Source organism: Engystomops pustulosus, chromosome 5, assembly GCF_040894005.1.
Source record: "Engystomops pustulosus chromosome 5, aEngPut4.maternal, whole genome shotgun sequence".
Lineage (NCBI taxonomy): Eukaryota > Metazoa > Chordata > Amphibia > Anura > Leptodactylidae > Engystomops > Engystomops pustulosus.
Window position 1 is genome coordinate 163,411,505 of NC_092415.1, and position 12,806 is coordinate 163,424,310.

General features: G+C 39.2%; 1 protein-coding gene across 2 annotated transcripts in view; it reads left to right on the forward strand.

Annotated features, from left to right (window-relative positions):
- The window catches only part of EFHB (EF-hand domain family member B), a 31,485-nt gene extending 28,516 nt beyond the window's left edge, over nucleotides 1-2,969 (forward strand). For both annotated transcript variants that reach the window (XM_072153651.1, XM_072153650.1), the window contains 2 exons: nucleotides 148-329; nucleotides 2,772-2,969. In XM_072153651.1, the coding sequence (XP_072009752.1) occupies nucleotides 148-329; nucleotides 2,772-2,939 (350 nt within the window). In that variant the 3' untranslated portion in view covers nucleotides 2,940-2,969. The remainder of the gene's footprint in view (nucleotides 1-147; nucleotides 330-2,771) is intronic.
- Nucleotides 2,970-12,806: the final 9,837 nt, after the last annotated feature.

Consider the following 12,806-nt stretch of genomic DNA (forward strand, 5'->3'; position numbering starts at 1 on the left):
TCTGGAAACTCTGTGCAGGGGTGATGGCCTGGGTGCCCACAGAGATTGCACTGAGTGCCACCTCTGGCACCCGTGCCATGGGTTCGCCACCACTGCTATAAGATGTCAGATTTTACTTTTGTAATATATTTATCTCTTGTTTTTCAGACAAGCACACCCATGGCGTACCTACTATTCGAACAGATTTGGCCCCTCCTAAGTTTCGTAGGATCAGTGACAGAACCAATTATGGAGATGAGTCTAATACTTTTGGTTTGCTGTGTCCATCCATCTTCACTCAACACATGGTCTACGAACGCGATATTTTTAAATCACGGTCAAAGGAAGAGGTAATAGTAGAATGTATTGGCTGGAACTTGGTTGTGCAGTGTCTTGTTTTGCTTGTTAGCATGTATCACCATTCTTATTTCTGCCTCATGCACAAACCTAAAAGGCATAACCAGTATATTCAGGATCAATTTGATATGGAATACTTACACAGGGAAATTGTCACGTACATGCCAAAACGTTGCTGTATCTGCAGTTGGCAGAATAGGTGGCGTTAATTTGTGTGTGAACTGTGGCTTAGTGTTTGGGTTTAATTATTTGAGCCACACCCTGCGCCTTGCATTTCAGCCCTGCCCAGCAAGGGTTACTAGCCTGATTGACAGTTACCCCAGTGTCCTGCTGGAGGCGTGTCCGGGAGCTGCCTTATATACCTGCCCATTCCCATCAGACCTTGCTGGTTAATTCAGCCTAATCTGTGTTCTCTAGTGATCTTGCTATTGCGGTTCTTGCTATTCGGTGCATTGACTTCTGCTTTGCCTACTGACCATTTTATTTGCTATACGATTCTGTACCTTTGCCACCATCTTGGTTTTGACCCGGTTTGTTTGACTCCACTTGCCTGTCTGTATCTGTTGTTTGTCCCTCAGTATTGTTTATCTTCTAGTGTGATCCCACCTTCCTGTCTCAGTCTTATGTCGGTTTCTATGTACTAGTGTGAACACTGGTCTATACCAGTATTCCGGTTACCTGTCCGTTCCACCATCCTGCAGCTGCCAGACACAGTAAGTCTTCCCTATCATCTTGTAGGGTGACACGTGGACCGTCAGTTAGGTTCCTGATAGTGGGTTCGCCCTTGCCAGGGAAGTTATTCTGCTTTAGGCAGGGCCTAAGCCCGTAGGGATGTCGCAGAGTGAGTTTGCCACCACTTACCTAGTCTGACAGCTAGCGCCAAGCCTGGCTGTGGTTGCGTGGTTGCTGGACAGGTGCTGACAGAATTACACATATCTCCGTCTTGTAGCTGTCTGAAGGATTTTTTACATTCAGTGTTATACATAAGTACAGTATTGGATCCTAATATTGGAGGTTTGGACAGTAGCTTGGGGCACCTGATCACCCAATCCACCATCAAGCTTGACATTGTCATATAGAGGTGATAAGTAAAAGGATCTCCAGCACTGCACTCCTTGTTCATGAAGCAAAGCACAATTCTTCTATTCAAATCCTATACTGTATATGTACGCATTGCATAAATTGATGCTGCTTGGTACTTCTGCTCTTATTCTGAATATATGGACACTGGATATCTCTACTCCTCCTATCCTGTATGTATGATGAAGTGTACCATATCCTGCATATATGAGTACAATACAGGACAACTGCTCTTATCCTGAATATATGGTCACAGCACAGTACTACTACTCTTATCACTTATATATATGGGTATGCACAGTATTATCCTGCATATATAGGCACTGCACAGTAGCAGTTTTTCATCCTCCATAAATTGATGCTGCACAGTACTCCTGCTCTTATTCTGCATATGTGTAGGATGCAATCACTGGATTGTTCTTTTAAACAAATGCCTATTTGTCCCTGCCTGAAGCTATTTTGGACAGGCAGTGCTTCTGTGCCAGTTCTATGGCAGCACAATACTACTATAGCACTTACTTTTCATTACGCACTCTGCACAATGTAATAGTATAGTGCTATGCACAAAAGAGTTAAAGGGGACCTGTCACCAGAGGGAGCTTTTTCAAAAGGCGACAGGTTCCAACAGAGACAGAAAAGTGCTTATCACACATGTTTTTACATCATCTCTAAGTTACTTCGTTTGACTAATATCCTAATATCCGATACATGGGCTCACTGCACAAGCAAACTTCATGCTTGCTTGGGGAGCTTTGTAATTCTGACATGCGCAGTGTCTCACTGCTCACTCCGCATGTGTTGCTTCGTACTCCAGCTTTCTAGGCACTGAGGAGGTACGCAAACTCACTATGCAGTTTGCATACATCCTTTGTGCCTACAAAACAAGCGTACAAAGCAATGCAAGCCTTGCTGCTCACTGCACATGTCAGAATTACAAGGCTCGAGGTTTGCTTGTGCGGTGAGCCCATGTCATGGGTGGGAGCAGGAATAGATGGAGGATGTGGGAGAGGATTTGGGGTGAATACTATTGAGCCGGGTGACAAGCGGAGCAAGATTCAATCGAGCAGGCGCTTATTGGAATATGAATGAAAGGTCCATCCCCCAGGACTTTGATGTGCTAACTGGCAGGGAGCAAGGTCAATTTTATTATCGGATATTACTAAAACTAAGTAACTTAGAGATGATATAAAAAAAAATGTGTGATAAGGATTTTTCTGTCTATATTGGAACCTGTCCCCTTTAAAATAGAGCCCTCGGGTGACAGGTTCCCTTTAAGTGTAACCAATTAGAGCTGGAGAAGACCCGCTTACATATTTAAATAGTAATTTCATGTAAACAATATTCTTCTCTTGCAGGTTGCACAGATCCTACAAAATATTGGTATTAATATTCCTGATAACACTTTTGAAGAGCTCTGGAAGTTGGCTGCAAAGAGACATCCAAGGGGAGAGGTTTCTGTTGAAACAATGAGAAGTGTTTTAGATGACATGCAGTCAAACACCCAATTCTACTCAATTGCTTGAATTAAAGTACAAAAATTTAAAGAGACATTTCAAATATTTTTGTAACCTCATTGTTTTGGTCAAGATATGATGTATTGTAATCTATCTAATCAGAGTAAATTGCATCAGTCCTTATTCTCCTGGCTAAACTGCTCAGTTCATTACTCAGATCTGTCTTCTGTGAATAAGTAGAGGAGTGAGGAACATGCAGTCACAGACCTCCAGGAGCATATAACACTATAATATCACCAGTGCTTTATCCAAATCTATAATGCTAAGGGCTAAAACCTTTTGGAATACTGCTAGAAATACATTACTGGTCTCTTCTGCACCCTGTGTCTGTGTCAGTCCTACTAGGCTCCTCCTCCCCCTCCTTACACCAACGTACACATTCGTTTCATTTTTGAAAATGTATTAAAACGCAATAAAACCTGTATAAATTTGGTATCACCGTGAGCGTACCGAACCAAAGAATAAAGTAGTGTATTTGGAGCGAAGAGTGAAAGTCGTAAAAACTGAGCCCACAAGAACGTGACGCACACGCGTTTTTAAATTTTTTTTCCACATTCTGAATTTTTTTCCTACTTCCCAGTACAAGCCATAGAATAATAAATAACATCATGGGAAAGTAACATTTGTTACACACAAAATAAGCCCTTACACAGGTCTGTACACGGAAAAATGAAAAAGTTATGAATTTTTGAAGGTGGAGAGCAAGAGATGAGCGAAAAAAGCCCTGCGTCCTTAAGGGGTTAATTTCAGTCTCTCTCCTCTAAAGACAGATTGGAGCAGTAAACTGAGCAGTTTATCAGGGGACTAAGAAAAGGATGGAGGCTTTTTCTTGCAATCAAAATGCCTCCTGAACTATCATTTTGCTAAATAAAAGTTTAAAAAGCCAATTACTCTTCAGTAAGTTTTTGCACTGGTCATAAATATTATAGAACATGAGTTACATGTATAGGTGAATATATTTACTTCTGCTTCAGTTAAGTTACATTAAACCACCACAGTCATTACATTATTCATAGCTGTCTTGCAGTAGCCAAGAACGCTAATACTGTAGCATAGAGGATTGTTAGGGTTACAGGTGTACTGTAGCAACACACAATTCATATAGAAATAAAAACGGAACAATCTCATCCCTTCAGTTGTAATCGGGGATGAGTAGTACAGCTGAATGGAGTCTGAAAGCTGCTGATAGCTTTCCTTTTGGATACCCTACCACCATACCTAGCAAATTCTCCATCATTTTTTTTACTCATTGTGCCGGCACACACAGTCTATCATCCCTAGGGCAGCTTTACTACCTTCAACTGCCCATCAGGCCTAACTGTTTAATAGCCTCTTCTTTCTTGGGCAACTTTGGGGTTTAACCCTTAGAAGCTATCTGGTTTGACCTTTTAAAATTCAGTTTCTCCTTCCTTCCAAATTGGGACCTGCCCAAACTACTTTTCTGGTCTGACTGTCAAAACTCAGTATCTCTTTCCTCAAGCAAATTGGGACCAGCCCAAACTAATCTTCAGGTCTGAAGATTGAGATAAGTAGACACCAGGGTATTCTATCTTGGCAACCAAAACTACAGGAAAATGTGCACAAACTTCAGCAATTCACACAGTCTACATAGTACCACACATCACATGGAGTTTCCATATTATTAATATTCTTTGGACTGGGCAATATAGGCATGCAAATCCCTGGACATAGGACGACCCAACCCAAGAAGGGACAGACCAAAATGTAAGAATAAGGCCCCTTCCACACTTGCGTTGCAGATCACGCCAGAGTCTGATCAGGGAGCGATCAGGGTTTGGTCAGTGAAAAACTGACATTTTGCATCAGTTGTCAGTCAGAGTTTCTTCAGTGGCTCAGTTTTTCCCGCGCATTAAAAACTGAGATTTAAACGAGCATTAGAAAAAACGCGTGTGTGTGAAAAAAAATGCAAGTCTGAAAAAGCCCATTGATTACAATGGGTCAGAGTGCAATGCAAGTTCTGTGTGTCAAAAGCATGTACAGAGCACGCGCATGAAAAACGCAAGTGTAGAAGGGACCTAAGCTTCCGGCACGCTCTGCTCATCTCCGAGTCCACAAATGTATAGTGGTTCCCCACCCTGGATTTTTTTTAATTTTATTTTATATTTTTTTTATTGAAAAACGTATACAAACAAAACAATAAAATCAGATCTTAATATACAGAAATATACTTTTATCCAATGTATTACACAATCTGCTTATCAGTTTTTCTTTTTAATCCCTGTTTTATTTCATATCTCTTGTTAATTTGTGTTATTTACGAACAATCCCTCTCCCACCCCCCTCCCTTACCACCCAGGTAATCGCTACAAGAGGGGAGAGGAAAAAAAAGAAAAGTTTCCTACTTTATCAACAGAGTGGTCTATAGCAGCGCTGTACCTGCCATCTTTTTTGTTTTTTAACCACACTTCTACTGTATCTACCAAGACTGTATCCATTGGATGCCGATGCCGGCGAGCTGAAGGTACATTATTATCTCCCAATATACACTATTCTTGCTCTTTTTAAGAGCTTATTAAGGTGAACATGTTTCGGGAACGGTAAGATCTCTACAACTCCCCAGAGGTTTTTTTTTCATTTTTTGTCCCACAACATTTCCATTTCCACTGCAGTATTATACAAGGTGCCATTCTCTTGTTTGTCTCCCTATATTTTGTTTTCATAAAATATTGATATATGATGCATGCAGTTCTTGCTTCCTCAATATGCAGGAGAGCTCACACTGAAATAATTACAGGGTTGCCACTGTTATTTAATGGGGAAGCAGGATCTTGTAGATTGAGATATCAACATATCTCTATGGATGAAATTAGTATAGGTAACAGGCTTGGTTGTTTCTATATTCCCTATCACCACTGGCCTTTGCATCCACCTGGGATGGAGTTTGTAATAATATATATTAAATGAATATATGCTAATGGTATAACCTTTCAAATGTCTACTTTTAGGACAAGAATAGTAAAAGGTAACCTGTCCGCCGAAATTGACCTTCCAGATCCAAGCAGCTGAACACCTTTCAGATGTTTTCTCCGTGGTTCAGTGTTGTGGCATCATCCAAAAAATCAACTTTGAAATGAGATGTAAACTGGTTTTATAAAGACATGGAGGTGGAATGCTCAGTGCTGAAGTCAAGCTCTCCCTTCCTAAGAATGTTCCCTTCCCTGTAATTGACAACCTTGCATTCAAGGATATCAAAACTGTGTCTGATAGTCTGAGTAAATCGGGTCAATCACACATTCTGAGACAGGGAGAGCTTGACTTCAGTGCTAAATTCTCCACCTCCATGACTTTATACGACCAATTTACTTCTCATTTCAAACTTCATCTTCTGGATGATGTCACCGACAAGATCTAGAAGGTGTTAAGCTGAAGGACAAAATACTGGTAGTGGTTTAAGTCAATTTCTGCTGACAAATTCCCATTAAATGTGAATTTAAGGCAATGATCCCTAAGTGACTAGTTCTAAAGTTTAGAAGCATTCCTCTGTGGACTTCCCCCGCTTAGCTAGGAGGTAAGTTCTTGTTAATACTTATGCCAAGCTTTGACTACACTGAGTTTGATTTTTCTGTTTTATCTGTGTTTTCTTGTCCCCTGTTTGACTATTCTTTGTGAATAATACCCTAGTCACTCACTGACAGCTGTTACATTTCCGCTTCTGATAATCTTTGTGGAGAGAAAACCTTGGCCAAACCATGCAAGATAAATTGGTATTGGTTTCTTCAAAATGTTTCTACATCAAGAGGGAAACAAATCTGAGCAAACCTTTTCTGTGTTGTCATTTGGATTTTGTGCACTGCTGTTTATAATTGTGTGGAGCTCATTCATCTATGCGGACATTGGCACATTCATTTATTTTCCTTCAGCCAAAATTTCCTTCCCAATTCCACTGCTGGGAAAAATAACATTGTTCCGACAGTTTGTCTGAAAAATCAAAATGAGAACTAAATAAAAGGAGCTTCATTCCTTTTGCCAGTTTGTTATTGCTGAGTGAATAGAGGTTCCCTGTTGAAGTCAGATTTGAAGTGAACTTGAATCAATGCTTCTCCAGCCTTTTCATCTTTCTAAAACCCATTATGGGTAAGTCTCAGAACAGGCTATTGAATTCTGTCTTGCTTTTGACTCACAATATGCACTAAACAGTTCTGTAAAATGCAATCACTCAGACACATAGATAAGAGCGCATTGTCGAAATGTAACAGACTTTGTGCAATGAAAGTGCTGTAAGAATTCTGGAATACATAATGTATGCATATAAATTGGAGCACTAAACTAATTTGTCATAAGCCTTTTCGCCGTCTATTTCCAGATCCAAGCAAATTGTTTTATAAAGGAAAACACAGAAAGCGGGATTAGTACTTCAGAATTTTTGGAGAAATGTGGGTTAATTAAGGATAAAGTCATTCAATGTTAAAGAACCTTAAAAATGTAAGCTGCCTGATGCGGTATTGTATTTTTATATAGTATGAATTAACTCCATTGTAGAATGGAAAATTGGTGGGAGACGGACTCCTAACAACTGACTCCTTGCAATTTTTGGAATGGGCTCCAGGGGTCAGTGACTCGTGATTAAATTGGACTGACTCTGACCTCACACATATATAATATATTGGTACAGTTTGATCAATGTAGTTGGTGCTGAAAATTTTTTAGGACTTATTAAGGATATTTTTGTATTTAGGAAAATGATGAAATTCAGTTTAAATTTCAGTCCTTTTCCTGATCTAAGGATTTAGGCCAGGGGATAACAAGGGCATCATTGTCATGCTGCTGAAATTTAAGGGGTAGCATCAGTAATCGCCACCCTGGATGTGCCAACAACCACAGTACAGCACAAAATTCCACCCCAAAAATGATACAGTACAGCAATAAATACCAGCACACAATATATCAATAAATACCAGCAGATAATACAGAGCAGACAATAACAACGGAGACCCCAGAACAGATAATAATGAGGACATCTCAGCTGCATTCAATGCTACTCGGTCACCTGCACCAATGATTCAGTCAGTGAAGCACTTGTTGGACTCTTGACTGTAAACAGGGTGTGGATCTGTGGGTTGTGCACCCCTGTTATAGACTTTTAAATAAAATGAATCAGTGCTTTATGTACAAATCTTTGAACTGCTAGAGTCACTAGGAAACCAGGGTTATGGAGTTGAAGTTGTGGAGTTTAAATCAAAGTTTTTTAAATGAAGATAGGTCCAGAACAGGTAAACATTTATATGTTTATTAATGGGATATACAAGAAAAACTTGATAAGTGCACAATCCACCTCTAAGACTCTTCAAATGACCATGCTGGGTTTTCTTAACACCTTAAGGACATGGCCTAAAATGACCTACAGGACACAGAACCTTTACGTTTTTTTCCTGCTTAAATTCCAAAAGATATAACTTTTTATTGTTTATCTGACCTGGGCACATAAGGGCTTGTATTTTACGTAAAGATTTGTATTTCCCAATGGTTTTTTTTAATAATAAAAATAGCATGAGGATTCAAATCTATTAACCCTTTCCGTACAGAATAAAACAGCTGTTTTGCTGCTTGTTTTTAATGTAAACATTTACTAAGTTCACTGCAGAGTATAATAAACATGATATAATGATTCTATAGGTTAGTCCTGTTAAGGAGATGCCAAACATGTACAGGTTTTTTTTTTATATTTTACTACTTTAGCAAATAAAAACTACTTTTTATGGAAACTAAGTGTCGCCATATTCTGAAAGCTATTACTTTTTTATTCCTCATTTAAAAGAGGGTTATTAGGGCTTGTTTATTGCTGGAAAGGGTAGCGGTTAGATTGATTAGATTTCTATTATGGCGTTTCCATTACATGTTTTTTCATAGCATCATAGTATATAAGGCCGGGAAAAGACCCAAGTCCATCAAGTCCAAACTTTAAGAATTAAATAAATGCTTTATCCCCATAACCCGTGATATTTTTTCTCTCCAGAAAGGCATCCAGGCCTCTCTTAAACATGTACATAGAGTCCGCCATAACAACCTCCTGCGGCAGAGAGTTCCACAGTCTCACTGCTCGTACAGTAAAGAACCTTTGTCTATGGCGATGGTAGAATCGCCTCTCCTCTAGGTGTAGAGGATGCCCCCTTGTCCTGGTCACAGGCCTAGGTATAAAAAGATCTTTGGAGAGATCCTTGTACTGTCCATTCAGGTATTTGTACATTGTAATGAGGTCTCCCCTCAGTCGTCTTTTTTCTAAACTGAATAATCCCAAATTTTGTAATCTGTCATTGTATTCTAATCCCAAAATACCCCTAATGTTTTTTGGAGGTAGGAAGCAGTGAAATTGCAATTTTTAGTTAGTTTTTTATTTTATACACCTGACAATACGGGTAAAACAATGTAATAGATGCTTGGACAAGGTCGCTACGGATGCAAGAATACCAATTTTGTGTTTAGGGAGTTATTTTAATTATTTTATTTTATATATAAGTACAGGCGGTCCCCTACTTAAGAACACTCGACTTACATACGACCCCTAGTTACAAACGGACCTCTGGATATTGGTAATTTACTGTACTTTAGTCCTAGGCTACAATAATCAGCTATAACAGTTATCAAATGTGTCTGTAATGAAGCTTTCTTGTTAAACCTGGTTCTTATGACAACCCAACATTTTTAAAATCCAATTGTCACAGAGACCAAAAAAGTTCTGGCTGGGATTACAATGAGAAAATATACAGTTCCGACTTACATACAAATTCAACTTAAGAACAAACCTACAGACCCTATCTTGTAACCCGGGGACTGCCTGTATATTTAGGGAAATGGGAGGTATTTTTTTAAATTATTTTATTTATGTATTTACATTTTTTTTAAACTTTATCTAACTTTTTTTTTTTTTTACTGTCCCACTAGGGGACTTACACTGGGGATACTTTGATCACTTAAACAATACATTGCAGTACTTTTGTATTGGAATGTATTGTATCTGTCAGTGATTTACCGACAGTTCGCCTATTAGATCCGGTCTTGAACTGGATCCTATAGGCCACCGTACATGGCAGACACAGAGGTCTGATGAGGACAATTATTTGTCGTGTTGCGTCCTTGAGGGGTTAAGAGACCAGAACGTTGGATGAAAACCCCCCAAAACTCACAATTCCCAGGCCGTCTACCGGGAATTGGAACTTTTTCATTTAAATTTCAGGCATTGTATTGACAGAAAAGTATTAAGTGTTTCTTCCAAACATATTTAAAAGAAATGTTTGTTATGTTCATTTTAATTTTTTCCATTTTCCATGTTATGATGGTATCTATATTCGAGAAAATCCTGAATTACTATGACAAACTGCTGAGATAACAGTTTTTCTAGGTCTATAACTAGTAGGTGTATTAAGCAGGAATCACTAGATCATTGTGATTGATATAACTGTCACAAAATGTTTCTCAGTCATTCATCATTAAGAGGTTAAACAGAACACAGAAAGCAGTTTAATCACTTATTATAATAGTTGTAACGTGGAACAGATGTCCATACTAAAAAGCAATAGGTTAAGCATTTCCATTTTGTAACACAAATATCACGCTGCAAGTTAATTAATATATGTTGACAGCCCAGTGATCACAAACCATTTTAGGAGCAAGAGAATGAATATTGCTGAAATTCATTAGGTTTCTAAAAGTACAGTTCAGTACAGTGCAGTACAGTACAGTGTAGTACGTGGGCTACAAGGAAAACAGATCCATAGTGCAAATCACCAATGACTAAGGAAGTACTTAAAAGGTATTTATTATACTCACAGACAAGTAAAGTAAAAAAGCGCTTTGTATAAAATCTTTTTGTATAAAACTTTTTTTTCGAATACATACAGTACAGATCAAGAGTTTGACTATAAAAAATTGTAAATTCACACTGAAGGCATCAACACTTTGAATTAACACATGTGGAATTATATACTTAACAAAACAGTGTGAAACAACTGAAAATATATCTTATATTCTAGGTTCTTCAAAGTAGCCACCTTTTGCTTAGATTACTGCTTTGCACACTCCTGATGAGCTTCAAGAGGTAGTCACCAGAAAAGGTTTTCACTGTCAGGTTTAATAAGTGGGATTTCTTGCCTTATAAATGAGGTTGGGGCCATCGGTTGTGTTGTGCAGAAGTCAGGTGGATACACAGCTGATAGTCCTACTGAATAGACTGTTAGAATTTGTATTATAGCTACAAAAAAGCAGATCAGTATAGAAAAATGAGTGTCCATCGTTACTTTAAGAAATTAAGTTCAGTCAGTCCTAAAAATTGGGAAAACTTTGAAAGTGTCCCCAAGTGCAGTTGCAAAAACCATCAAGGCGCTACAAAGAAACTGGTTCACGTGAGGACCTCCCCAGGAAAGGAAGACCAAGAGTCACCTCTGCTGCAGAGGCTGTGAATCTGCAAAAAAATTTTTCATAAAATACAGAAAACTCTTTGAATGAGAAGGTGTGTCCAAACTTGGTCTGTACTGTATACAGGGTGCAAACTTAAAGTAACGATTGGGGAACATATTTGAAATATTAGGAAAGGCTTAGCAACACATAGTTTGTCTGCTCACTTTGTAAAGAAACACAACAAAGACCCAAAAGGATTTTTATGGGTTTAGAAATAGTCACTAGAAATTGGAGCGGGAAGATTTGGGAAAGAAATTGAAAGCTTGGTGGATTTATGGTTTTGGAATTGGGAGTCATATAGTAAGATTAGGGTTAAAAGTATTGGACACTCTTTATATTGCACTTTTTTATTTTTAGTTTTATAGAGGTCTCTTAAATCTGAGTCATTATATTAGTTTTTCCTAATGGGAATAATAATTTTTCTTTGGGTTTGTTTGTTCACTGCAATGTAAAATCCCATAGAAGTGAGGTACTTTCATGATAGGTCAATAAAAAGCTGTGGCTATTGCTTTCAGCACACCATTGGCTTTGGGGGAGGGGGCGGTGGGATTGGTCATGGAAATTTTTAATAGTTTGGTGGTTCGCAATAATGAAAATGCTCATAGGGATGAGGCACCCACACGATTGGCTACTGGGTAGATGTGTTCGTCTTAATTGGAAATTCCATTACATTATTGTAACGTCCGTGCCTAAACGTCTCTCTATCCACAGATGGCGTTTATTTGTGTGTGAACTGTGGCTTAGTGCTTGTGTTTGGATTATTTGAGCCACACCCTGCTCCTTGCATTTCTGCCCTGCCCAGCAAGGGTTACTGGCCTGATGGACGGTTCCCCCAGTGTGCTGCTGGAGGCGTTTCCAGGTAAGGCCTTATATACCTGCCTATTCTCATCAGACCTTGCTGGTTATTTCAAGTCTTACCTGTTTATCTAGTGCTCTTGTTATCTTGTTTTGTATTCTGTGTTTTGTATCCGATTCTGTACCTTTGCCGCCATCTTGGTTTTGACCCAGTTTGTTTGTCTCCGCTTGTCTGCCTGTATCTGGACCTGACCTGTATATAATCTGCTTGATCTTAACCTGACCCGTGTATATCTCACCTGTCTTCCTGTATATGTTGTTTGTTCCTCAGTATCGTTAGTATTCTGTGAACCTGTGTGAACACTGGTCTATACCTGTATTCCGGTTACCTGTCCGCTCCACCATCCAGCAGCTGCCAGACGAAGTAAGTCTTCCCTATCATCTTGTAGGGTCACTCAGGGACCGTCAGTTAGGTTCCTGATAGTGGGTTCGCTCTTATCAGGGCAGTTTATCTGTTTTAGGCAAGACCTTAGCCCACAGGGATGTCGCAGGGTGAGTCTGCCACCACTTACATAGTCTGACAGCCAGCGCCAAGCCTGATTGTGGTTGTGCGGTTTACTGGACAGGTATTGACATAATAACCAGCCTTACTTACTCTATGGAGGCCAT